The sequence below is a fragment of the Pipistrellus hanaki genome (assembly GCF_964339955.1).
Source record: "Pipistrellus hanaki genome assembly, chromosome: 14".
Taxonomy (NCBI): domain Eukaryota; kingdom Metazoa; phylum Chordata; class Mammalia; order Chiroptera; family Vespertilionidae; genus Pipistrellus; species Pipistrellus hanaki.
In genome coordinates this window covers 16,856,207-16,883,279 of record NC_140516.1, presented here as the reverse complement: position 1 = coordinate 16,883,279, position 27,073 = coordinate 16,856,207, and the positions used below count along the sequence as shown (strand labels likewise).

General features: G+C 56.0%; 1 protein-coding gene across 6 annotated transcripts in view; it reads left to right on the top strand.

Annotated features, from left to right (window-relative positions):
- Window positions 1-27,073, top strand: part of ADAMTS14 (ADAM metallopeptidase with thrombospondin type 1 motif 14) — a 79,365-nt gene that overhangs the window by 39,264 nt on the left and 13,028 nt on the right. For 3 of the 6 annotated variants that reach the window (XM_084903681.1, XM_084903682.1, XM_084903680.1), the window contains exons 5-15: window positions 10,086-10,169; window positions 10,857-11,013; window positions 13,046-13,151; window positions 15,189-15,332; window positions 15,901-16,033; window positions 17,037-17,150; window positions 19,239-19,387; window positions 21,476-21,651; window positions 24,107-24,240; window positions 24,542-24,665; window positions 25,653-25,733. In XM_084903681.1, coding sequence (XP_084759807.1) covers window positions 10,086-10,169; window positions 10,857-11,013; window positions 13,046-13,151; window positions 15,189-15,332; window positions 15,901-16,033; window positions 17,037-17,150; window positions 19,239-19,387; window positions 21,476-21,651; window positions 24,107-24,240; window positions 24,542-24,665; window positions 25,653-25,733 — 1,402 coding nt within the window. The remainder of the gene's footprint in view (window positions 1-10,085; window positions 10,170-10,856; window positions 11,014-13,045; window positions 13,152-15,188; window positions 15,333-15,900; window positions 16,034-17,036; window positions 17,151-19,238; window positions 19,388-21,475; window positions 21,652-24,106; window positions 24,241-24,541; window positions 24,666-25,652; window positions 25,734-27,073) is intronic. The other 3 variants (XM_084903684.1, XM_084903683.1, XM_084903685.1) reach the window with 2 other exon arrangements.

Here is a 27,073-nt window from a genome sequence, read left to right as displayed (position 1 = left end):
CCACACAAGAGCCCACATGGCTGTGCGTGGCCTTGCAGCGGCCTTGCTAGGGAGCCGCTGCCTTGCACACTCGCTGCTGCTGTGGGGAAGCTGCAGGGGAAGGCCGGCCACGGGGTTCTGACTTCCAAGGCTCCGGGGACGGCCAGCCGAGTTCCGGCCCATGGGGGTGAGCGGATGGGCTGCCGGCAGCCTCTCCCTCCCAGGGGCCAGCGGCTGCTCCCGGGCATTGTTTGGGAGCTTCCATTTGGCCGGGGTGTGTAAAGCATGAGTCTCTCAGGGATTTCATGAAGCCAGCACCAGGGTTTCCCTTTGCTGTCCCCTGGGAGAGCCTGCCGGTGACCATTTCTGATCCCGATTTCCAGGGCGAGGGCTGGCCGAGGGGGATCAGAGAGAGGAGATCCGGCTCCCAGGATGGATGGTCCCATTGTGCTAACCCAGGGGGAGGGGGCCGAAGCTATCAGTGAGGCCCTGCAGCTCTTGGCCTGCTTCTCGTTTTCCTCTTGCATTAACCTGGCCTGCGCTGTACATATCCATGCAGCTCCAGATGGTGCGCAAACACTCCCTCCTCTCCCCTCCCTCACATGCTGGTGGGCCCTGGATGGACTTGTCTTTCTCTGTGCCTCAGTTTACCCACGTGCGCTGGTTCCTTAAGGCTTCTTTCAGTCTCAGGGCTAGGGGGCCTTTGGAGAGCTTTGGAATGGGAGGGCAGTTGTGTTCAGCATTCAGTGAGCGCCTGGTTGTGTGCCCAGAATGACAGACAGACTCCTGTTCAAGGAGCTTTGGTCTGGCTGCAAAAACAAGCCTCCGTCCCACGGAATAACTCAGGAACCATTGAAAATAAGGCTGACGGCGTTTAGAGGAGGTGGCTGTCCCCATGGACTGGGGGAGAGAGCTGAGCCAGCCTTGGGAAGAGGGGGTGTTTGGGGTGGTGAAGAGCAGGCAGGGGGAGTGAGGTGGTGCTGGGGGGGGGGGGGAGGAGACGGGGATGGCATGGCCGGGCTGTGGAAGCAGGAATGGGAAGGCTGTCCTGGGTGTGCAGGGAAATCTCAGGGACTTGGCTACGGCAGGACATTCTATCAGGCAGCCGTGTGGGCTCTTGTGTGGAGGGAATGCGTGGAGGACAGTGCCTGAGGGTGGCACCTGGACGGGGAGGAGAGACGGACACCAGCAGAGGCTGAGATGGGCCCACATAAAGACCCAGGATGCTCCCAGCTCCCTGGGAGGCCTCACATATCTCAGTCTCATCCCACTCCCTTCTGCGTGCCAGCACGGGGCTGGCAGCTTTACAGATGGGCTCCTGAGTCCTCAGTGAGCTTCATTCCTTGGACCCCTGTGAGAAGCCAAGGGACTTGCTCAGAACCTGCACAGCTAATAGGTGGCAGAGCCAGGATTGGAACTCAGATCCACCTGATTCCGCAATGTGCGCTTTCCCCCATTATTGCTGCGGCAGAACTTGGGGTGAGCGGCTCTGGGAAGCAGGAGAAGGAGGTCCCTGGGCCCCCAGCCTGGAGTGGGGAGGAGCGCTGGCCCTCAGCAGAGTCCGGATCCTGTGGCTGGGCCTGCCAGCGGGGCACATGGCAGAAATCTTCCGCTGACGTCGGGGTGACGCACCGGTCACTGGGGCACAGATGCCTTTGGCCGTGAGGACATGGGGATCCTCTTAGGGCCTGGAGCTGGAGCAGAAGGAGGGTGAGAGGAGACAAAGAGGCTTTTCACTAGTCCTCACGGAGCCGGTCTGCAGCCTGACCCCTCTTGGCAGCCCATCTGTCTCGGTGGTGGGCTCCCTGCCCACCCTGCTCCTCACCCCACCCAGCTAGGCTGACACTACAAAGGGGCCGGGCTTGGCTGTGGGGGAGACATTGGCTGGTGCCTCTGCGAGGGTCCTACCGGCTCTGACCCACCTCAGGGCCTCTTTTGGAGTCGTGCCTGGAAAAGTGGGGTGCCCCTTCCAGACCTGGGAGGTTTGGGTGCAGATGGCTGCCAAACCAGGACCTTGGTGGCCTCAGCCTAGGAGAGTGGCCTGTTAGCACATAAAATGTATTAACGGCCGAAACCGGTTTGGCTCAGTGGATAGAGGGTCAGCCTGTAGACTGAAGGGTCCCAGGTTCGATTCCGGTCAAGGGCATGTACCTTGGTTGCGGGCACATCCCCAGTAGGGGGTGTGCAAGAGGCAGCTGATCAATGTTTCTCTCTCATCGATGTTTCTAACTCTCTATCTCTCTCTCTTCCTCTCTGTGAAAAATCAATAAAATACATTTTTAAAAAATGTATTAACGATTCCTCCCAGAGGCTGCTGGGAACCCATGGAAGCTGCTTTCCGGCTGTCGGAGGATGTCGCAGTGCCAGGCCTTTTCCTTTCGGGCCCCGTGAGCCTCCGGGGCAGCTCATCCTCTGCTCACTGGATGGGCACAGCCCCTGCTCCCTTCTTTTCATTCCTCTCTCTTCTTTTGCTTTTCCCTAAAAAGCTCTCCACTGCTTTTAGTGCACTCAGAGACACCCTCCTCCCCCGAAAGCAAAGCAAAAATTCACTTACTTTAAGGCAGTGGCTCTTAACCAAGGTATGCTTTGTGACCCGGGAGGTATTTGGGACATTTAGAGGCACTTTTTGGTTATCACAGCCAAGGGGGTGGCTGATCCTGGCGTCTGGTAGAGAGAGCCCAGGATGCTGCTAAACATCCTATTGCGTACGGGACAACCCCCAAACAGAACCATCATGCCAAAGCGTCCCGCACGGCCAGGCTGAGGACCCTGCCCCACCGTGTCAGCTCAGTGGCCACGCACAGGTGTTTGCGTTTCCTGACAAGCCCACCGGGCAGAGAACAGGGTCTGACACAAACGGACGCATGCCGGATTTCTGGCAGGAGAGACATCATGATGAGTTCCTCTCACGAGTGAAGATTGCTCTACGGTTCACAAAGCCCTTTCATACCCAGCATCACACTGGACATGCTGTCAGACTCCCCAGGTCCTGTTCGGGGGCGGGGGGCGGTGTCTGAGGAGCCACCCCTCAGCTCCCGGAGTGGGAAGCAGCAGTTCCAAACTGACAGGTGCCCCTGACTGACATTTGTTCACCTTCTGTTCGCCTTTGCAAGGCTGGTGCGTCCAGAAAGGGGGGAGTTGGGCGCAAGGGGTGAGATCACCCCTCAGAGCTTGGGGCTTTCCAGGCCTCCACGCTGCCTCTCTTTACACACAGGCAGGCTGGCCTGGGGCATCAGGTTCTCCACTTTCGGCCTAAAGCCATCAGAGCACTTGTCTGCACAGCATTGTCCCCTGTGCCATGCAGAGCACGGAGATGCCGCTGAGTGCTCCGCTCTCTTCTCTGGGGTTTTGCCACGGACACTCACGCTGCACGCTTTGATGCGGCTGCCTTTTTGATCTTCCTGGAAGATGGCGGTGGACGTCTTCAGACAACCAGGACGCGCATTCCTTCCTCAGATAGTCCCTAATGACTCGCTGCCTGCAGTGTGGAGGGGTTCCGGTTGGCCTGGAAAGCCACCAGCAATAACAGGAGGTTCTTGCTTGCACAGGACAGACAACACACCATAGCTGACACCGGGTCTACTGCAGCCGTAAATAGGGAAAGGAGGGCGGGTGGCTTAGACTCACGAGATGCTGAGTCTCAGGTGCCGGGGTGGGGGCATCCGGACTGCAGTCACCATGTAGGCCTGTTTTCAGAGGGTCAGAGCCGGGGAGACAGACGGGCTGGGCCCAGGGCCTGGGACTGAGGAAGGGCAGGGGAGGGCATTGGGGCCATTCCCCTGCCTTCAAGCAGTGCTGCCCTCATTCTGGCCAGGGCGGGGAGAGCAGAGGCTGGGCTTGCACTCTGCGTGTGGTTGTGTTCCACCGCAGCTCCTCCATGACGTTGGGCTGCTTTTCCCACCACGAAGATAGAGATCACGGGCTGTGCTCCGGTTAGCTCCTGGGAGGATGGCTGACTCTAGAAGTGGGGATATTCAAGCCGAGCATCTTGCTGTGCCAGAAAGTTAGGGCGTGCTCAAAACCCAAAAAAACCAACCAACAAAAACAAACCAAAAATGAGGGGGTGAGTTAAAGAGACACGGGAGCTAACGGAAGGAGCTCCCAGTGGCCAAAGCTGGGACAATTTGAGCAACAAAATAATGGAGCTTTGAATTGTACCCAGGGCACAAAATAAATACCCACGAGTCCATACTGATGCATAAACAACGGGATGAATAGGTAGAGGGGCAGAAGAAGCAGGCCTCCTGTGCGGAGAATTCTGCGTAACTGACGAGACTGCTCTCCAGGTGGGTTTCAGCTCCTCACTCCTGGAGTGTGGGCTGTGCAGGGTGACTTTCCTTCCAAGAGCACAGCCAGGAAGGGGCCGGGAGAGCGTGACCTCCCTGTGAAGAAACGGCAAACACTCTCAGCAGGTGAGCCAGGTCAGTGTCATGAGTGATGAGTCCTATTGGTAGCATGCATCCTTGACATATGAGATGGGAATGGCGCTTCACCTCTGTCTTCCTCTTCCCCCAAACCCGAGACCCTTGTCTAGTCATGACAAAAACATCAGTCTTACCCAAATGAAGGACAGTCTACAAAACACCTAACCAGTGTCAGTGAGGTCATCAAAACCCAGGGAAGTTTGAGAAATGTCAGAGATAAGAAACAGCTCAGGGCAGCCAAAGGAGATATGATGAATAAATGTGTACTAAATGGAATCCCAGGGCAAAAAGAAGGAAAAAACGAAGGAAGGAAGGAAGGAAGGAAAGGAGGAAGGGGAATCAGGGGAAAGGGAGGGGCACTGGAATAAAATACGAGCTTTAGTTAGTGGTACAGGTCAAACCTGGTTCGTAGGTGGTGACCAGTGTAGCAGAGCAGTAGCAGGTGGTAATAATGGGGGAACTGGGTGACTGCGTCCAGTGCATGAGGGAATCCTCTGTATTACCCTTGCAACTTTTCAGTGAATTTAAAACTAAACTTAAAAGTTTGTTAATTAAAAAGAAAAGAGCCCTAGCTGGTTGGGCTCAGTGGATAGAGCGTCGGCCTGTGGACTGAAGGATCCCAGGTTTGGTTCAGGTCAAGGGCACATGCCCAGGTTGTGGGCTTGATCCCCAGTAGGGGGCGTGCAGGAGGCAGCCCATCAGTGAGTCTCATCATTGATGTTTCTATCTCTCTCTCCCTCTCCTTTCCTCTCTGATATCAAGAAAGATATATTTAAAAAAGAAAAAGCAAAGAAGGGATAGTACTTCTTCCGGGCAGGCTGCTAGGAGGGTTCAGTGGGTGATGCAGCAGCTGTGGGCTGAGCCTGTCCTAAGATGACGGTTCTCGCTCTTTCCCGTTTGGGCACAGTGGTCTTAGACCCCAAGTTTTGCTTTCTCAGGCCTGCCCCTCCTTGTTTGAGACCTTCTGGAACCTGTCTGCCACAGAATAGGTGCACATTCTGCTCCCTGCCTCCTCAGGAACAATGTCCCCTGGGAGTGAGGAAACTTGGGGCTGGCCGGGGACCGTTCTCTGCTGGGTCCCCTGTCCCTGCCCCACCAAGGAGAAGTCCATCTTGGCTGGATCCAGAGGGAAGGCTGCCAGCTGCCCTCCTGTGAGCTTCCTGGGCCTGGCTCCCCTTCCAGCTGCACCCCTGCCATAGGCACCCAGTCTGACCCTCCCTTTGGGCAGGAAAACGGATTTAGAGCTCCCACTCCAATAGTCCCTCCTTCCCTGCTGCCTGCTCCCTGGGCTGGGCCGGGTCCTGGCTGTGAGGGTTACAGGAGGACAGGGAAGGGGTTCTTGTAGCAAGTCCATGGCTGACAGCATTGCCTGGTTCCTGGATGTGGAAACCTACCTCCACCCTGCATTCGGTCCCAGCAAAGCCTTTGTGTGATTCAGAAGTTGGGTGCACATAGGCGAGATATTAGCAAGTAGGTTCTAGAAGGTGCAGAGCATGTGGTTGAGACATCAGGAGGGCCAGTCTCTCTTTCTGACCCGTCTCTGCGGAGCTGCCTCCTTGCCCGTTGCTTCCTGGCCCCTGGGCAGTTCTCTCCTTCCCCATCCCTCCCTCACCCCCACTCCTGCTCCTCCATAGCCGGCCCGGCTTAAGGTTCACCAACCCCAAGTCCTTTGGCCTGCTCTGAACCTTACCTCCATTGAACCTTCTCTTCGGATCTCACCCTGCATCTCATATCTTCTCGGTAAGACTGCAAATTATTTGAAAACAAAGCCTCTTTTCTGAAGTAAGGATGAGGAAATACGGATTGAAGGGCACAAGTGTGCTGATGGAGACAGAGTGTCTGCCATCGGGGCTGCCTGGCAAACCCCAGGCCCCCAGGAGCTCAGTTTCTCTCTGTTGCCCACGGATGCCACGGTCAGCTGAGCCAGGCTTGTGGGCTCAGGTGACCAGGGTGCCTGAAGGCCTGCCTTCCTCCTCTGAGTTGTAAATTCCCTCCTCTTCTCTCCCAGGTTAGAGAAAGCCCACCCCAGCGAGCTGGCCACAGGAGCTGGTTCTGGAGAGCAGCTGGGTGTAGTGGCTGAGTCACAGAGATCTGAGTTCTAATCCTGGTCCTTCCACTTCCCAGCTGATGGCTTTGGGCAGGCTGTTTAACCTCTCTGGGCCTCAGCTAGCTTGCCTGAGAAAAGGGAACCATTCCTGTCTCCATAAGGTTGTCGGGAGATTGTATGCAAAGCCCTCAGCACAGCAGAGCGTGGCACATAGGATGCGTTCAGTAAACAGTGAGCCGCTCACCCCTTCAGCCCCAGCACTCTCCAGCCTCCATTTTCTCCACTAGTCTTATCTCCGCTTGGACGGAGAGAGTCCTGACTTTTGCTTGTTTTTCTAGTGCACACCCAGTGGGCATCCCAGGCCAAGATGTGATGCCGAACCCTAACCTTGGGGCCTTGGCAGACCACCTTGAACTTGGCTGTGTCATGGCAGCAAGGAGACCAGACACACTGTTCTTTTCTGCCCGGTGGGTGTATCTTGGAGCTGTCACGCTTGTGCCCACGGCCATGCGAAGCAGTTCCTGCTCCCCTGCGCTGCCTCGCTGGCCTCCGCTCTGGCTTTGGGTGCACAGCCAGGCCGGAGCCTGTCAGGGGGCGACCTGTGTGTGTTCCAGGGGGCTGGGGCGGGCCTCTCAGGTAGCTGCCTTTATTGACTGTGGCCCTGGCACCAGCTTGGCACTGTAAGTAGAACCCATGTGCCAGGCGGCTTCCGTAGTTCCAGTTGGACATAGTAGCCCTCACTCACCTCCTCCTTGGCCTGCTCAGGGCCTCATGGTAGGTCCAGCTGGATGTAAGCCCTGAGGTCCTTATTCACAGTGCATAGGGGTGAGTGCAGATGAGCCTGCCAGGGCCCCAGAGGCAGGCCGGACCAGGAGACTTGGCATGGCAGAGCCAACCCCACCTCTACTTCTCAGAACTACTTTTTTTTTAAATTGATATATTTTATTGATTTTTTTACAGAGAGGAAGGGAGAGGGATAGAGAGTTAGAAACATCGATGAGAAAGAGACATCGATCAGCTGCCTCCTGCACACCCCCTACTGGGGATGTGCCCACAACCAAGGTACATGCCCTTGACCGGAATCGAACCTGGGACCTTTCAGTCCGCAGACCAACGCTCTATCCACTGAGCCAAACAGGCTCGGTGAGAACTACTTTGTTTTTATTATCCTTACTTAGAACAAGAAAAGACCAGACTATCTCATTGCCAAACCTCGCTCCTATCACAGCCTCAAAACGATTCTTCCATTCTCGTACCCTAGGCCATTTTTTAAAATTTGTTTTCCATCTTCCTCTCCTGCATATCCTTTGGTGGGATCTGTGTAAGTAATCCAGTGGTTTGTTGTGTTTTTTTTTTTTTTTTTTTTTTTAAATTTGATAATGCTTTAATTTCATCATGGTTCTTTAAAAATAGTGTGCTGGGCCCAGGATTCTAGGTTGACATTTCTTTGTCTTGGTGTTTTGATGGAGCCACTTCAGTGTCTCCCGTGCTACTGTTGAAAACCTGTCCTCACTCTCTGGTCGTGCCTCGGTGAGCGATCTGCCTTCTCTCTTGCTGCTTATGAGATTTTCTCTTTGACTGGCGTGAGCTTGGAGAGAAGTCCCCAAGAGACTGGTCACCATCTGTCCCCAGGAGTGGAGCATTTGGCCTGCTGAGTGTGGGGACAGAAGTGAGTAACATGGCAAGATTCTGGCAGCAATTTGCCTGGTCCATTTTGGAGAGAGGTGAAGGCAGGAGGGAAATGGTGTTGGGTACTTCCCAATGCCAGAGGCCCTGCAGATGTACCCCTCCCCCAAAGTATCCCAGTGACCACTCCCTCTCCCTCCCCTGGGAGGCTGGTGGATTTACATGTGTCTGTGTGGGGCACAGATGAGGCTGTGCAGAGTGTGGGTTGCCCATGACCCCATCCTTGCCTCTAGGGCATGTCAGGCAGGTCTGAGACACTGACCCCGCCCCCTTGTAGAAGGAAGACCGTGTCCCAGTGCTGGAGGGGCTGAGATGTTGAAGTTATTTAAAAGTCATTCTGTTGCAGATAAATGATAATTTATTCAGATCAGCAAAGAATCATTAGGTTGGAATTCTGTTAGGGAGAACATGTGTGTGCTGCTGATTGGATCTCACATTTCCTACCCCTCAGCTCTAGGATAAGTCAGGAGCAGGTGGGTTGAGAAGGACATCATCTCTTTATGCATTTGAACACTTGGCTTCCATGATGCTGGGGAGGAGAGGAGGGTGGAAGGAAGCACCGCCACCCATTGGACTTCCCGTCATTCCCTGAGGTGGGGATTTGGGGCATCTGCTGTCCCACAGTGGGTAGCAATCTTTAATCACAGTTGGGTCCAGACATGGATGCCAGGCAGACCCTGGTGGAAGCCTGGTGCTCACAGCTCTTAAGACTGCGTGCTCATGAGTTGGGGCAGCTGCCAGTTCTGGGCACGGAGAGAATGGGCGGGGGCTCTGTGATGCCTGCAGCTTTAGCTGCTGCAGCCCTGCACCCACAGCCGGCTCTGACCTTGGCTGTTCCAGGAGGGGCGTGTCAGCACAGGAGCAGGCCTCCAGTCCCCCTCCCGGCTCTCCCCTCCCCGAGGGACTCTCACATGTCAGGTTGGCCTCGATACACCTCTCCATTTGGTGGACAGCAGTTCCTTTGTGGGTTGTAGGCTCAGTACTTTGCTCATGAGCTAAAGGGCATGGAGAGACGGAAGTGGTGAGAACAGGGGAGTGGAGAAGACTGCATTTTTTGATCAACTGTGCAAGCATTGCCCCCTGGGTCCCTGGGCTGTGGGACAAGGGAGCTATCCAATGCAGAGCTCCTCAAACTTGGCCATGCCTGAGAAGCACGGGGGAGCATGGTCAAATGCAGACCTTGACTTGGGAGTGGGCCTGAGACTCTGCATTTCTGACGAACTCCCATGTGATGTTGCTGCTGGTCCAGAGTCCTAGCGCGCTTCTGCCTGGATTTGGCCTGGAGGAGCGCCCAGGCACCACAGGGCAGAGGAACGATCCTAGTGGCGCTTGGAAAGGCACACAGGATGTGAGAAGGAGCGACCGGACCCAGATGACATCCCAGAAGGGCTCTTCAGAGATGCGGAAAGATGAGAGCCTTCATCAGGGTGCCCGAGACCAGGCCCCTCACACTTTGGCTCCGAGGAGAGAGCTCGTAGTTGGAATCAGAATTTGAATACCAGCTCTGTTTGCTGTATGGCCTTGGGCAGGTCATTGTGCCTCTCTCTGCCTCGGTTTCTTAATCTGTAAAGTAGGGGTAAGAATGCCTGCTCAGCTCTAGCTGGTTTGGCTCAGTGGATAGAGTGTCGGCCTGCAGACGGAAGGGTCCCAGGTTTGATTCCGCCCAAGGGCACATGCCCGGGTTGTGGGCTCAATCCCCAGTAGGGGGCGTGCAGGAGGCAGCCGATCAATGATTCTCTCTCATCATTGATGTTTCTCTCTCTATATCCTTCTTCCCTCCTCTCTGAAATCAATATATATTTGATTTTTATCAAATGCCTGCTCAAAAGGCCATGGTGAGGATGAAATGGGAGAAGGTGTGTCAGGTACCTGGCTCAGTACCTGTTTCATAGAAGGCCCTTCATAACCCTTTGTGTCCCCTAAAACTGCACTCTCTTCTCTCCTTGCAGGTGAATGAAATTTACCACGACGAGTCCCTGGGGACGCACATTAACATTGCCCTTGTCCGCTTGATCATGGTTGGCTACCGACAAGTAAGCCCCCCCGTCAGCAGGAAGGCTCTGGAAAGAGAAGGGGTGTGGGGCCATTGCATCGTCCCAGCTATGGTGTCAGGAGGGGGCAGTGCGAGGAGGCTTCAGTGGCAGAGGCATTGGGGATGGTGGGCAGGGACTCCTGGGTTCCCTCCGGTATGTTATATGGACCATCCTTTATCCTTAAAGCTGAGGGTCCCTCCCCTGGAGGACTGATGGGGAAAGCGGGGCTTGGAGAGGGGCCGTGACCAAGCAGGTCCTGCTATGGTTGAGCTGCGGGCCTGGGCTCTGCCATCGTAGACCAGATGCTCATTCTTCCCTAAATGGGGGTAGCAACGCATGTTCCTCCAGGGGCTTTTGTGAAGGTTACATAACAGTGAATATATTAGAGGAAACGCTCAGAACCACCTGCCTGCGGGTCAGCTGAGGGATTAGAGGTCATGAGTGACCAGTTCTTAGCAGACAGGTGTCCCCGTGCAGGGCTTGGTGCATGAACATTCCCTAAAGTAGGAGGGAATGCCAGCAGCAGCCAGAGTCAGGGACCTGGGGGCAGCTAGGGACCTTGTGACAGGCACATCAGTCCTGTGGGCCTCAGAGTTCTCCTCTGCCAGTGGGAGGGGGGTGTCGGTTACTCCCTGCGGTCTGGGGGCTCCAACCCACCACTCTGCTGTTGGTACTTCCGGCCCGCAGTCCCTGAGCCTGATTGAGCGTGGGAACCCCTCCCGCAGCCTGGAGCAGGTGTGCCGCTGGGCCCACTCTCAGCAGCGCCAGGACCCAGGCCATGCAGAGCACCACGACCACGTCATCTTCCTCACCCGGCAGGACTTTGGGCCCTCAGGTACGCAAGGTACTGTACTCGCCTGGGCCAGGTGCGTGCAGTGCCAGCCACAGGCTGAGGCTCCGGGCTGCGCCCGCTCTGGGGCCACCCTCGGAGGTCAGGGGCCAGGTCCCCGTCAGCAAAGAGGCCCATGGGACTTGAGAGACAGGACCTGGACTGACAGGTGGGCAAGCTTGGCAAGGATTTCTTGAGGGTCAGAGGAAGTGAAGGGGTCCCCACTCTGGCCCCTGCTATCCTGGTTGAGCCTGCAGGCGGCTCTGTGCTTGCTATCATCTGCCCTCACTGTATTCATTCGTCCTATCCAACTCATGGGCACCTGGGGCGGCTCCTGTGGGCTTTGGGAAGGAAGTACATGCTCTGCCCGCAGCTGCATGGCTCTCGAGCTCAGTGGCCCAAGCTCACTTCACCTCCCTGCGTCCTCCTAACAGCAGAATGGGAAACACTGGAGCGTTTGCCTTCCTCCTTTCCGGGGCTGCTGGAAGGGCCGAGGGTGCATGAAATGTCTGCACAGAGTGTGACTCTAACGCTCTGGGAACACACGGAGCCTTGACCACCCCCAGTTTTCCATGTGGGGGAGCTGAGGCACCAGTTGTGCAGAGGCTTGCCTGTGTCCTTGCTTTTCAGAGGAGGCAGATCTGAGACTCGGCCTGGCTGTCTAGGCTCCGAGTTGAGGGCTTTCTGTTTTTTTTTTTTAGTTTGATGCTAGAAGTGCATCTGCCAGCCATGCCTCTGCCAAAGAGTTCCTTGTCTGAATCCCTGAAGCCCCAAATGTGGGCTTTCACACACATACAGATACACATACACACACGTATTAACATACAGACACACATGTAGAGGCCTACACACAAACAGCACAGATATACGTGCACAGATACATGTATACACAGACATGAACTTATGCATACACATAAACACATGTACAGACACATTGACACATATAGACACATGTATACAGACACACACATATACCTAGACACTTGTGTACCCTGCACCCCAAGTACATCACCGACCTTCAGGATAATAGAGGCGTCAGGAACATCCTGCCCACCGCCACATCTCATTATTTATCGCCAGCCCCACCACCACCTCAGATAAAAGAGCACTTCAGCAGCTCTAAGGACAGGGCCTACTGTCTCATAGCTGTAGGCCCAGGCAGGGAGCACTCTCTCCTGCCCCTCCTCCTCCTCCGAGGCCTTCCCCAGCCACGTCCATGTCCCAGCCCGGGCTAGGCCCCAGGGGAGGCTGGGAAGCAGGCCCCTTACACCATAGGCTTTGCCCACAATTGCTGTTTATTTGCTGGCACATCCCAGCCCCACTGCAATGCCCATGGCCACCCAAAGCCTGCACAGCCGTGCCTGCTCCGTCACCTGTGTTCTCTCCACCACGTGCTCTCTCCCTGACCCATGGGAATTGTATCACCTTCTTCCAGGCCCAGCTCTGTGCCGCCGGAGGCATCCCTCAGGCCCTTCAGTTGAAGCCATCCCCTTCCTCAGATCCCCCTGCACGCCCCCTGTGTTCCTCGAACTCTGGCCCTGCAGGCCACACCTAAGCTAACCTCCCTCCCCTTCCCCCGAGTCTGCCTGCTAAGCCACCTGCTCCTTAATGTGTGGGTGTGTGGCAGAGAGGAGATGGGGGGGTTTGGATCTGATTCCTCTGTTTTCCCCATAGAATCTAACACAGTGCACCCCTAGCCCCCTATTGAAAGAGGCTTATTTGTTAAATGTCCACCTGACTGGCTGGCTAGAGGGACGCGGAAGTCAGGCGTGAGCAGGTTTGGGCCTGTCTGGAAACCCCACTGCCCGGCTAGAGGATGGCCGACAGGGACGGGGAGGGCGCAGCCAAGAGAGAAGCCATACAGCCTTGGATATGGGCAGCTGGTCCAGGTTGCTCTCCTGCAGGTGGGACTTCACAAGGATGCTTCCTGCTCCAGGGACCCTGAGGCAGTGGCCAGGCCAGAATGGCCTGTGGGCCTCCTGGGCCTGCTCGGCACGTCTTATCTCACTGCGCATCACTTCTCTCTCTGCCCCCTCCCTCCCCGCAGGGTATGCACCTGTCACCGGCATGTGCCACCCCCTGAGGAGCTGCGCCCTTAACCACGAGGACGGCTTCTCTTCCGCCTTCGTGGTGGCCCACGAGACCGGTCATGTGTAAGTGGCACCGAGACGGCGAGCTCTGAGGAGGTCTGTGGGTGTGGGAGGCTTTGCCCCAGATCGGGCTCCGGTGCCAGTGTTTCGGGAGATGCCAGAGGAGCTGCCCTCAGTGAGGCTCTGCCCTGAGTCGGGGGACAGCCCAGGGGCCCAGACGGCAATTCTGGGCCTGCCTAGGGGATGGGGGACCAGATGTGGCCCTGTCTTTGAGAAGGTCAATGTCAGTGTCCCATCGATAGGCTGTGGTGAGCATCTAGGTCAGGGGTCTGCAACCTTTAAGACATAAAGAGCCACTTGGACCCATTTCCGAAGGAAAAAAAAACCTGGGAGCCGCAAAACCATTGCGACATTTAAAACAAATATAACACTGAGTATATTGTTTCTTACCTTAATGCTATATACCGGATTGTGCAGTTAGCTGTCAATCTGAAGAAAAAAAGGACTTTTTCACTTAACAATGTAAAATATATTTTTGCAAATTAATAGCTAATTAAAATATTTAATTTACCTGGTTAATGGGATTTTTGCTCCTGAACCTCAGTGCACAGTGTCAGCACATCAGGGCTGTAAGACGTTACCTTCATTTTCACACAGTCTTGCAAGTTGTCGGAGCCGCGTAAAGCTTCAAAAGAGCCGCATGCGGCTCTGAAGCCGTAGGTTGCTGACACCTGGTCTAGGTGGTCTTGATCCACACTCCCCTCCCCCCAATTCCATTCACACTTTGAGGCCCTTTGAGACCAGTTCCACACTGTGCTCCGCTGTGGCGGGCTTGCTTGATCTTTGAGCCTGGGCTTTGTAGAGAGCGTACTCATTCATTCATTCATTCATTCACCCTATATTTCTGGAGTAGCTACCATGTGCCAGGCCCAGTTCTAGGAGTGGGGCCTCCGTGGAGAACAGGACAGAGAAGCACACGAGAAGCTACTTTCTGGGAGAAAGCCAATCAGCTCTATCTGATATGTCAGGTGGTGACCTGCACTGCCACCATCGTGCCTCCCAGCCATGTCTGCCCATAGGTTCACACTCATCAGCCCACACAGAGGGAGGGCTGATCCTGCAGTCTGAGGGTCGTGGGAAGGAGCGGGGTGGGCCTGTCCTAGGGGCTGGGTGTGCCATCCACAGTCTCTGTGCTCCTCTCTGCATCCACCCTGCCAGCACAGGAGCCCATGCAGATTCCATCCCAGCTCTGCCACCCGGGCAGGTGGTACCTACTCTCTGGTCCTTGGTTTCCTCGTCTGCAACACAGAGGTTGGCATCAGAGCCACCGCGGAGGTCCCTTCCTGCACTGGAAGCTGATGGTTCCACACCTTCTGGAGCCAGAAAACTATCTTCCTTTTTGCGGGGAGGGGCAAGGAGAGGCAGGGAATGCTCCCTCTTCACTGAGCAGAGGCCTCTCCATGTGGAGGGGTCAAGCCAGGAGGACCGTGTGTCTGTCTAGTGGTCAAGGCCACATGCAGCCACTTGCAAGTCTCTAAGAATTTAGAACCTTTGGGCTTTGGCGTTAAATATTAAGTGTGAAGAGCAAACTTGGAAATGTAAGCTGTCCTATGGTAGGTGCATAGCATAGGCAAAGCTCTGTGCTGAGTACTGTGGGGTCTTGGAGAAGCTTGAGAGGCTGGCACAAGCGGCTCAGCCAGTGAGGTTGAAACTGAACTGAATGAGACCTGGCCTTGCCCTTGGAGGCCAAGGCTGGTGGGAAGATAGTCATGGCAGGCTAGCTGTAGTGGAGGCACAGGCGGACTCTGCTGTGGGAGGTCAGCCCATGGGCTGGGCAGCCAGGGAGGGTGTCCTGGGCCGAGTGTCTGAGAGTAGAAATCAGGAAGGAATGAGTCTGGCCTTGTTGAGGGACAGAATGGACCCTCAGCTTCCACCCAGAGAGATGGTCCTCCCCACTGCCTGGTTGGGAAACTGAGGCCAGGAGCACAGTCTGAAGCCTGGTCAGGGCAGCGTTCCCCCCGCTGCCGCCCACATCTCCGTCTTCCCAGGGGTGGGCTCCGGGAGCGTGACTCGAGGCTGCCCTCTGTTCCCCCTCCCTAGGCTCGGCATGGAGCATGACGGTCAGGGCAATGGCTGTGCCGACGAGACCAGCCTGGGCAGCGTCATGGCCCCCCTGGTGCAGGCTGCCTTCCACCGCTTCCACTGGTCCCGCTGCAGCAAGCTGGAGCTCAGCCGCTACCTTCCGTACGTCACCTCCGCCTCTGGGGCCAAGGATCGGGGAGCACGCGGCCTGCCACCTCATCCCCCCCCCCCCCAAGTCATCTCCTTTCCCAATGCCGTGCCACCAGAAGCACACTCAATCCACAGCTTCGCTGGTTAGCGTCTGGTTAGCTGTCCCATATCCAGGGGCATGGAGGCCAGTTCAAGTGCTAGACTTGCGAGTGCGATGCCGAGAATGGGCACAGAGGAGATCTGGGCGGGACAGGTACAGGCAGACATACTGCCCTAAGCTGGCTTTTTCCACCTTCAGTGCAGTGAGCCCTCCAACTGCCCAGGAGCCACCCCTTCATCTTGGCCTTGGCGTGTTCCTCTAACTCGGGCAAAACTGGCTTGTAAGGTAGCCACAAGCTGGGCTCTAACCCCACCCTGGGTGCCCGTGTCCCGGAGCACCCCAGACACGGTCGGTGGACACGAGGCCCCTGTGCGATGAGACACCGCGCAGAGCAGAGGGCTGGACCGCTGCCAGCCTTCCTGCCCTGTGAGCCTGAGGGTTCCCGCGCCAGCCTGGCTCACCACCTGTCTTCGCCCGCAGCTCCTACGACTGCCTCCTGGACGACCCCTTTGCACCTGCCTGGCCCCAGCCCCCGGAGCTGCCCGGCACCGACTACTCCATGGATGAGCAGTGCCGCTTTGACTTCGGCACTGGGTACCACACCTGCTCCGCGGTGAGTTCCTGCTGGCCTCTGCCCGCCAGTTTGCCCGGACCGTGTCCTTCTGTGACCCGGGCTGGTCATTCACAGGACATCTGCTGCCCAGCTGGGCTGGTTGTTGTCTGGAGCTGGGGCCAAAGGTTCAGTTCCATCAGGGAGATTCAGGACGACCAGGCCCCAGGCCCTGCCACCTTCTGCTACCTACCCGCCACCCAGCCCCAGGTGGAGGGGTGGGCGTGGGCAGTGGCTGGAGAATACGTTAGCCCCGGGGAAGATGGGATAGTCACTCACCAGGGCCCTGGCTCAGAGCAGGGGACAGCCCAGGGCAGGGGCTTTCTGAGGGATCAGGCCTTGGTGACTCACTGAGCTGAGAGCATCACACTCCCCCAACCCCCCCCGGCTCTGCAGGACCAGAAGGCCCTTCACATGGTCACTTCCTCACTGCCCAGGCCACACTGGGACACGTGGTCTCTGCTTTGGAGTGAACACACAGCCTAGGATATGGGGTTTTAATGCCCAACGGCTGTATTTGTAAGGACGGTTGTCTGGCTGGTGGGGGTAATAGGAGAGAAAAGGAAGTTGGGACATAGTGACAATCGGAAACACACAGTTGCCAGCCTGTGGCATGACTGGGTGAGACTGGAGGGAGGTGGCAGTCCAGCCTTGTCTGGGCTGGGTGGCAAGGCGCACGGCTCGGGGGCACGGTGGGCACAGCCTCCCTAGAGTCTCAAACCCTAATCCCCACTCAGTGGCAAAGGCCGAGAGGGAGGCGGGGGAGGGAGACGGGAGTGTGGGCTGTGGCTGGCCCTGCCAGGTGCCCTGTGGGAGAGAAGAGGGTGAGTGGAGGCTGCTGGCGCCTGGGGAAGGTTGGGCTGGAGAGTCTGTGGGGCTCTGGCTGGACAGACAGCTCCTGCCTCCCAGCTTCCACCACTCCCTCCTCTCTGTCACTGCCCTTTGCCCCCTGGTCAGAGCTGGGGAGCCAATCCAGCCAGGTGACCCCATGCCCTTTGCCATGCAGTTCACGACCTCTGAGCCCTGTAAGCAGCTGTGGTGCAGCCACCCTGACAACCCGTACTTCTGCAAAACCAAGAAGGGGCCCCCGCTGGACGGGACCGAGTGTGCGCCAGGCAAGGTACCTGCAGCGGGAGCGGCTTCTGGGGTCAGCCCAGGGGAGCCCCTGCCTCCTCACCAAGTGTGTAATGAGTGTGTGTGTGTGTGTGGGGGGGGGGTGAGGTGTAAGAGAATAGATGGGAGCCCCGTGCACATGGGAGGCCTCACACGAACTCCTGCACACTCACATCCCACACCACAGCCTTTGCTTCTCTAGTTGGCAGAATTTGGCTTCACCTCATAGCCCACCAGGCGGAAATGCTTGCTCCCATTTCACAGATGAGGAGAGTGAGGCCCAGGCAAGTTAAGGAACTTGTGGAGGTCACACAGGGAGTGATTAGCAGAGAAGGGATGAAGGGAGGACTCCAGGTGTCCTGCCTACTGTCCCCCCAGGATGCTTCTCCCACACACATCCCCCCTCCCCAACCCAACAAACCTGACCTTTCCTGTATTTTCTTCCTGTGTGTTTGCTCCCACACGCATTGGAATGGGCCAGGGCTTCCTCTGGCAGAGGGACCGCATGCTCAGGTGTGGGAGCCCTGAGCTGGGTTCTGACACCCACCTCTGCTCTGTGGCTGGCTCTGCTGGAATCTCCGGGTGGTGACCGTGGGCCATTTACTGAACTTCTCTGGACCCTTCTGAGTCCTGACCACACATACGGCCCGTCTTCGTGTGTTTTGGAAGTTACTGATCATGTCAGAGCACGTGAGAGCTGGGAAGAAACAAGACGTTGAGAGAGGTGTGATGATTACTCAGCCTCAGCTGTGAACCCAGTCCCTGGGGAACACCTTCTCACTCCCATCCCCACCCCAGCACCAGCCTGTGCTCTGTCCTCTGCCCTCACCAGGCTCCTCCCGCTCCCATCTGGGGCCTCCCTTAGCCCGGCAGGCTCCCCGCCCGGCAGGCTGTGATTCCGGAGACAGTATGGCTCCTCCACATGTCACCATCGTTCCAGGCCCTCTCCTGTCACTATGTCACATAACAGTTCATCAGTGGTTCTCAATTTTGGCCGCAATTGGAACCATCTGGGGAGCTTTAAAAGTCCCCACCCCCAGAGCAGGGAGTGACAGCCTCTGGGACGAGCGCTCGCTGGGGCGATGGAAATGCTCTAACGTTGGATTGTGGTGACGGTTGCACAACGCTGCAACTTTGTGAACCTTCATCAAATTGTACACTTGAAGGGAGTGCATTTTATGGTTTGGGGAGAACACATCTTGTTATGGCTTCTTTGGGAAACCCCTTCCCCTAGGGATTCTGATTCCGTTGGCCTGGGGCACAGCCAAGGCACATGGGGGTTTTGAAGGTCCCAGGTGACTCCAAGGCTGAGAACCGCTGAGGTAGCTGTGGAAGGAGCCCGGAGAGCTCTGCCGTATTTTTTCCCGGTGGCCTTAGAGGAGAAGGCAAGGGGGTTTGTGGCCGAGCCTCCTCTGTGCCTGGCCCTGTGCTGAGGCCTCTGTAGGTGTTACTGCCTTCAGTCCTTAGAACAGCCCACTGAACAGAGGAGGAGAGGGGGGCTCGGCGAGGAGAAGTTACACCAGAGCACACACAGCTGGTCTCGGCCGAGCTGGGATTCAAACCCAGGCCTCTCGGACTCCATGCATGGATGGGTCTCCCCGTGGGGCAGGCCTGCCTCCCACAAGCACACCTGCTTATGGCCCCTGGATGGCGATTTCGAGGTAGCGAGCCATGATGGACTCTGGATCGTCCAGTGTAGGAAGACTGTGTCTTCTCTCCCTTAGCAGACCTTGGTTTATCCTGGGTCGGTGAGCAGATAATTGCATAGTCATCGTCGTCATTAGTAGTGTGGTTTGCCATTTCTGGAGGGCTGTGTGTGCCAGGCGCCATCTCCCCGAGCGCCCACGGCGGCCCTGGGCTGGCGGGCGCTGACTCTTCCCTGCGTGGGACAGTTGAGGAAGCGACTCAGAAAGGGTCACTCAGCTCATAGCGCTGGTGGGATTCTGTGTAACCTGAGGCTTGTGCTCCTTACGGCCCTTTCTCCGGGTTCACCCGTGCTGCCCACCAGCTGTGCCACGTGCCTAGTTGGGCAGCCTCCGTGCAGGGCTAGATGGCATGGCCCCCGAGTGACCTCGTGCCCTCTGCTCCGTCCCAGTGGTGCTTCAAAGGTCACTGCATATGGAAGTCGCCAGAGCAGACCTACGGCCAGGATGGCGGCTGGAGCTCCTGGACCAACTTCGGGTCCTGTTCGCGGTCGTGCGGGGGCGGGGTGCGATCCCGCAGCCGGAGCTGTGACAATCCCTAGTGAGTATGCTTCTCGGGGGCGGGCGCATCAGGGTCCCCTCTCCTTAGGCCCAAGAGAAGGGCACAGAGAGAAGATCTCTGCAGGGGCTGTGTATCTAATGGTGAGGACCCACCATGTGGGTGGGGAAGAGCCCGCCCCCCTGGGCTGACATTGCCCACGGGGTCTGACGTCTGAGAATGGGCTTGAACCAGCCGTTTTCAAACGCGTGTACAGAAGTTCTCCCTGGGAGTCTGGGGGGCTCAAGACTCTCAGCCCTCCTGTGACCCTGAGCCTCTGGCTAACCTCGGAGAAAACACTGATCTAAATTGCTTAGTCATCACATCTCGGGAGAATACACTCCCCAAGTTGGTTTTCTACCACATGAAACAAAACTTTAACTTGTCTTAGCTTACCTCCTTCTAATATACAGTCCTCCCTCTCACCCCTCCCAACTTCCAGCATTCTGAGGGCGCCTTCTATCTCCCCCTTATCATCCCTTCTGTGGGGACCCCTGCCGTGGTTTTGAACTTCTGAGCGCCAGCTCGGCATGGACTGCATCTCCCAGGCTCACAGCAGCCTGAGGAGAGGTGGGGGCTGGCTCTAGGACCCAGGGGTCTGAACCTCACCAGGGTAGTAGGGCCTGTCCCATGCCTCACGCAATGAGTGATGGGGTGAGGACTGCAGGCTGGCAGGGTCCTAGCGTCGCGGTGGCTCAGTAACAAATCCCCCGTCTTTCCTCCCCAGCATCCTCAGAATAGGTCCTACCTACTCGGCTGTTTCCCTCCAGGGATGGGACACGCACTACCTCCTGGAGCAGCCTGTTCCTGGTCAGATGGTGGCACTGACCTTTCCCACCCAGGCGCCAAAAGGAGCGGCCTTGTGCCTTCCACCTGGGGGGGGGGGGGGCGGTATGGAAGCTGGAGTCAGAGCGAGGCCCAGTGGTGCCACTCTGATAAACCACCTTCCCGTCACAGTGGGTAGTGGTCCCCTTGATCAGAGCCACCAGCTACTGGCTCCTCCGTGATGATAACTTTATTTATGAGGCTTAAATGAAATACGATGTGTACTCCAGCGCACCCCAGCTCAGATGAAGCACTAATAAACGACAGCTGCGGTTAGAACCATCCCGTCTGTGGCGCACTTGCTCTGTGCCAGGTGGGGCGCTGGCACTTTCCGGCATGGACCCCCGGAATTCCCCCAGCAGTCCGGGCGGAGTCCCCGTAACCCGGTGCGCTCAAATGCACGATAATCTTACTGGGTCCTCGGCATTTAATGGAGCAGGGAGTACAGATTGCTTTAAAATCCCTTTCCTTATTTATTCCTCACAGACACCTCGGGAGGCAGGTAAACTAAGAGGTACTGTGGTCCCTCCTTTAAAGGGGAAGTGGAGGCATAGCAAAACTATGGGACTTGCCCAAGATTGCATAGTCAGTGGGGCTGTAGGCATAGGAGAGTCATGTACTGAGCTCATACTGTATGTCAGGCCTGGGTAACATTTAAAGACTATAATACAAAGATGAATAAAGCTGACTTCTCTTCCAGCCCAGTTGGTAGGGTTAGTCGTTCCCATCTTCCCCATCTCTTTCCTACCCCTCAACCCCCACACAGTGGAACAGGTGGCATATGCTTCATGGAGGGAGCCAGTGACAGCAGGCTCTGAGCTCAGCAGCCCCCATAGTAGGGGGCCCTGTGTAGTTGATCAGTTAGTAGAGCCCCCTTTAAGCCAGTCTAAAAGGCTGAGCTGCCACCCTAACCGGTTTGGCTTAGTGGATAGAGCATTGGCCTGCAGACTCAAAGGTCCCAGGTTCGACCTCGGTCAAGGGCATGTACCTTGGTTGCAGGCACATCCCCAGTAGGGAGTGTGCAGGAGGCAGCTGATCGATATTTCTCCCTCATTGATGTTTCTGGCTGTCTATCCCTCTCCCTTCCTCTCTATAAAAAAAAATCAATAATATATATATATATATATATATATATATATATATATATATATATTAATAAATAAATAAAATAAAAATAAAATAAAAGGCTGAGCTGCCATGTGGGAAGCCGGCCTTGCCCAGCCTTCCCAGCCCTCAAGGTCACGGGATCTCCCTGTGCTGCCCTAGCCCAGCCTACGGAGGCCGCCTGTGCTCAGGGCCCATGTTCCAGTACCAGGTCTGCAACAGCGACGAGTGCCCGGGGCCCTACGAGGACTTCCGGGCCCAGCAGTGTGCCAAGCGCAACTCCTACTACCGCCACCAGAACGCCAAGCACAGCTGGGTCCCCCACGAGCCTGAAGATGGTGAGTGGGCCCTGCTCCCCTCCCACCCCCCCAGGCCTGGGCCCGACAATGAAGGCTGGAGGACAGCAGGGACACCAAAAGGGACATTGCCATTGTCAGGCTTGCCGCAGGTGACTGTGCAGGCCTTCGTGTTGTGTAGCTCTGGGGGGCCACCGGCCTCATATAGTTATTCCTGGTTTGTACACGAGTGGCCAGACTGTTATGAACACATAATGTGATCTCTGAACACATAATAATCTGGCCACTTAGTGTATATCCTATATAATAAAAGGCTAATATGCAAATTGCCCCCTCGACTAGGAATTCGACCAGCAGGCAGGCCGGCCAACCACCCATGTCCCCTCCCCCTGGCCAGGCTGGCTGGACCCCACCCATGCACGAATTCATGCACCAGGCCTCTAATATATATATATATATATACACACACACACACACACACACACACACACACTAAGTGGCCAGATTTTATGCGTTCAGAGATCATAATAATCTGGCCACTCAGTGTATATTATCATGACTGTGTTCTGGAGAGCAAGGAGAATGTCTTGAGCAAGGCTACCTCACCCAGAGGTGCTGTGAGCTGGCAGCTGTGCTGGCTGTCGGCGTTGGTGCCTTTCCCACATGCCCGTACCTGTACAGGTAGGCATAGTACAGGTGCAGGCACCCCTTGCTCTGCAAAACCAACATCCCAAGAAGCTCGATCATTATCCCATGCCGTGGTTTTAGGTTTTACTGATTGTGTGACCATTCCAGCAGTTAATGAAAATGATTGGAAAGCAGGCTGATGGGAACCGGTGGGATCCTCATACAGAACCCTCCAGGCTGCTGTGGGACAGACCTGGGCTGGGGGGCCCATGCAGAGAGACAAGACCGGGCTCGTGCCTGTCTGCTGGGAGCACTCCAGAGATGGCTGTTGTAGGGGCAGCGGGAGGCCAGTGAAGGGCTGAGATTCGCCGTGCCTTAGAGCCATCGGGCTGGAGGGACCTGACAGTCCTCTGAGCCACCTCCCCACCATTCTCTCCGTGGTTTCTCCACGGGCTGATGCGCACTCCGCCAGGCAGCCCTCAGCCTCAGTTCCGATAGGACAGCTTTTCCTCTCCAGGCCCTGGCTGCCTCTTCGCAGCTCTGGCTCCAGGGTATCAACGGTAGGACCCTCAGCTGTTCAGCCGACTTAGAATGACAGCCTCCAAGTTGGAAGGGACCTCAGGGGCCTTTCCACTGCTCACCAGTACACATACCCTCTGAGTTACATGTGTCTTCCCTCTGCTTGCCTGCCTCCTGTCCTGGGGAGCTCACCGCTTCCTTGCCACTGTAGGCTGGCTTCCGCGGCTGCCTGAGACCATCCTGCCTGGGGACGTGGTCAGGTCATACTGGTCTTTGGGACAATTGGAGCCCTCATCCTTCGCCCCGCCCGCTTCTTCCTCCCTCCCCTCGCCAGGTCCCATCAGGAATCTGACTCGTGTGGGTGAAATCCAAAGTGGTATTGGATGTTGCGGCTCTGAGTCCTGAGTGCTGGGCAAGATGCCCGATGGTCCCTTAGAAACGTGGCTGAGTGAGCGGCTTGCTTTGAAAGCCTTGCAGATCCAGTCAGAATCCAAACAAACCACCGGAGCATGGGGCGGGGAGGGGCTGGGAGAGGCAGGAGGCCGATGGGGCAGCTAGACTTTGAGTTTTCCCAGGACTTTCAGACAAATTCCAGGAAGCTAGCTAAGCCCCAACCTCCCATTTTCTGAGAAACGCAGGGAGTGTTTATATGTTCTCTGGGACCTCCTTTTTACATCAATAGCCCAGACGGAGAATGGAACTTTTAATTGTTAGAACTAGAAAGAGCCCCTTCTCTCCCTCACTTGCTGCTCCACTTACAAACCCAAACACAGATCACTATTCCTGCTTTTCATGCTTCCTTGTAATGTTTGCAAGCAACATGTGTGGCTGGTTAAATGCATGTAGAGGTCAGAGCAGGACCCAAGCCAGAGTGCCTGCGCCAGAATCCTGGCTCTTCCACTTACTGTGTGGCCTGGTACACATTCCTAACCTCTCTGGTCCTTGGTTTTCTCCTCTGTGATGTTAGAATCTACTTCCTCGGGCATAGAAAGCCTTAAGTGAGCTAATTCATGAAAAGCGTTTGAAGTTGTACATCTAGAGTGTGTAAAGGTTTGGGAAGTTCCTGGCACATAGTGAGCATTCACTGCGTGTTGGCTTGTTATTGTTATTTGGTCACTTGACTTTTTTCTCAACCATCCGATGTAGCATTTTACTGATCAAGGAAAATAAATCAGGAACAGAGGCTCCAAGGGGTCAGATATGATTTGCCCAAGATCACAAGGCCAGTAAGTAAGTGACAGAGCAGGAAACTTGAGTCCCAGCCCCATGGCGCCCCCTATTGCCCAGAACTGGCTCTGGAGCTTCCAGCCTGAGCCCAGCTGGGGGCGCAGCAGGACTCCTCTCCCCACAGACAGCCAGAAGTGCGAGCTGATCTGCCGGTCAGAGGACACGGGGGATGTGGTCTTCATGAACCAAGTGGTCCACGATGGGACGCGCTGCAGCTACCGGGACCCCTACAGTGTCTGTGCCCGCGGGGAGTGTGTGGTAGGTGACCACCCCCTCCCCCCGCCAGACCACCCACTCTCCCTGCCCCTTCTGCTCCCTACAAAGACAAGCATTGCCTCACTGTCCCCATCCACACCCCTTATCTTCAAACATAACCCTGGATGCTAGAAAGGGACTATTGCCCAGCCCCATTCAAGAGGAGAGGGGTGGCCAAGTTTAAGACCTTGCCCATGTCACATGCAAGCTTGTGGGTAAGGGAGTGGGGGGCACAGGCTGCTGACCTCAGGGTGGTGAATGGGGCCTGGGAGCCTCCTCCCACTGACCCCACCTCTGGCCTCAGCCCGTCGGCTGTGACAAAGAAGTGGGGTCCATGAAGGCAGACGACAAGTGTGGGGTCTGTGGCGGCGACAACTCCCACTGCCGGACTGTGAAGGGGACGCTGGGCAAGGCCTCCAAGCAGGCAGGTAAGTGGCTGGGGCTGGAGGGATGGCCAGCGGCGACTCGGTGCCTGGGTGTCCCTCGGTGGGCCCTTCCTCCTGGAGCTGGGTCACAGTTTACGTGGGGAGAGAGGGCCTCAAAGCCAGTCTCCAGACAGTCCTGGAGGCCAGGGCTGGTGACCAGATGCCATAGCTGGTCACCTTGTTTTCCAGGCGACCTGCTACCTGTGTTTGGGGCCAGGGACTCAGAAGCGTTTTCTGGCTAGGCAGCGTGTGGTGACGGGGCTCAGCCACCTCTTGGCTCTGGGGCTGTTGGTGCGGGGGAGGAGTCCGACCAGTTTGGACGTGTGGCCCAGGCTGAACTGGTAGTGTGCTTCCCCTCTCTCCTCTCTCACTTTCAAAGCGCCCGTGGGGCCTCCTGCTTTGAACTCCCGGTACTTTTGAGTTCCTTGACTTTCCCCTCCACCTTCAGTCTGTCTTGCCAAACTTGCTGTTGAAAAGGCCAGATATCAGTCCTTTACATGTTAGTGTGAACTAGATCCTTGCCCTTGGGGGACTGTGACAGCTTTATTTGCCTCTCCTTTGGGAGGAGATTGATGGCTCCAAGAAAGGTTTGTTTCCAGGCGTTGGGTTGGCCAAGAGGGCCCAGGGCAGCCATGCTGGATCTTCTTGGCCTGCTTCATCTAAATCCCTGCTGTGGCTTAAGGTGTGAAAAGAAAGCGGGGGTAGGGGTGGGGGAGGAGGGAAAATCCGGAGAGAAGAGGAGGGTCAAGAGAGTGGGAAATAGTAGCAAACTACCACGCACAGAGCCCCTTCGAGTGCCTGGAGCATCTTGAGCTACAGCAGCTCCTGCGATCCTGGCACCACCTGTGGGGAAGGGCCCGTGCCTGTTTTACAGATCAGGAAACTGAGGTTCCTGGGTACCTCCGGGGATGGGGGGCCACGAAGGGGGATGCTGGGCAGTGGGACCACGGCTCAGGGTGCTCACAGCTTTTCTGGATCCTCCTCTGGCAGGAGCTCTCAAGCTGGTACAGATCCCAGCCGGTGCCAGGCACATCCAGATTGAGGAGCTGGAGAAGGCCCCCCACCGCATTGGTGAGTGCTGGGCGGGGGGGTGCGAAGGGCTGCCAGGCCCCCAGAGCTGCCCACAGTTTGGGGGAGCTGGGAGAGGAGAAGGTTGTAATGCAGGAAGGATTTCACAGATTTGAATAATGGCAGAGAACCTCTTTTTGTTTTGTTTTCCTGTGGTTCAGCAGTTTGGGCTGGGCTCACCTGGGTGCTGCTTCCACCTCACTGCCCAGACTTGCTCATGCAGATGCCCTCAGCTGTGGGTGTGTAGGGCCTTGGCTGGGACTGGATGCCTGCTGGGGTCATGGGGCTGACGGGGCCATGTCCCCGCAGGCTAGCCCAAGGTTATATACGTGGTGTCCGTCACATGGGCCTCAGGAGTTGTGAGAGTGGACAGGCCCCGTGTGCAAGCTTTATGCATCATATTTTCTTGTTTGTTTGTTTGTTTGTTTTAGAGAGAGGAAGAGAAAGAGAGAAACATTGATATGTTATTCCACTTATTTATGCATTCATATGTGTTCATCGGTTGCTTCTTGTATGTGCCCTGACCACGGATCAGATCCCCAACCTTGGTATATCGGGGTATCGGGCCAACAATGTAACCAACTGAGCTACTCATTAGGGCACGTCGTGCTTTCCAATGTCCCATTGGCCCAGCAGATCTGGTGGCCAAGCCCAGTCTGACGGTGTAGAAACAGACCACCTCTTGATGGAAACACGGCAGAGCCACGGTGCAAAGGGGCATGTAGACAGGAATAGGAGGAGGCATTTGTAGCCATTTTTGGTACCCACTGCCTAAATTATTCCCATTACAATGACAAACATGGTCACTAAACTGGGTGCCTCCCCTTCATATTTATAGCAGTTTTACAACCATCTAGCCAAGGTGGATGAAAAGTAGGGCCTCCAGATATATCAATAAATTTCAAATGAAAAACATTCATGGCATGAGAGATTTCTTTTGTTGTTGTTGGTTTGTTTGCTTTACTCTGTTTCTGTTGAAACGAAGTTGGCAGTCCGAAAAATGAACATGTCCAAAAGAGGCAAGTCCATAGAGATAGAAAATAGGTCGGTGATTGTCGGGGGCTGAGGGGAGAGGGAGGGGGAGTGACTGCTACTGGGTCTCAGCTTTCGCTGGGGATGATGAAAACGTTCTGGAATTAGATTGCACAACCTTGTAAATACACTAAAAAGCACTGAATCGCTCACTTTCAAAGGCTGGGCTGTACGGTATGTGAGCTAGATCTGAATTTAAGAAAATACAAGCTTGGTTTAGAGCAGGGTCCTGGCAGGGAGGGGCAGCAGGCTGTTGCCTGCCTTTGGGGCAGTGGATGGTTCTCCCACACCTGTCCGTGTTCAGACCCCTT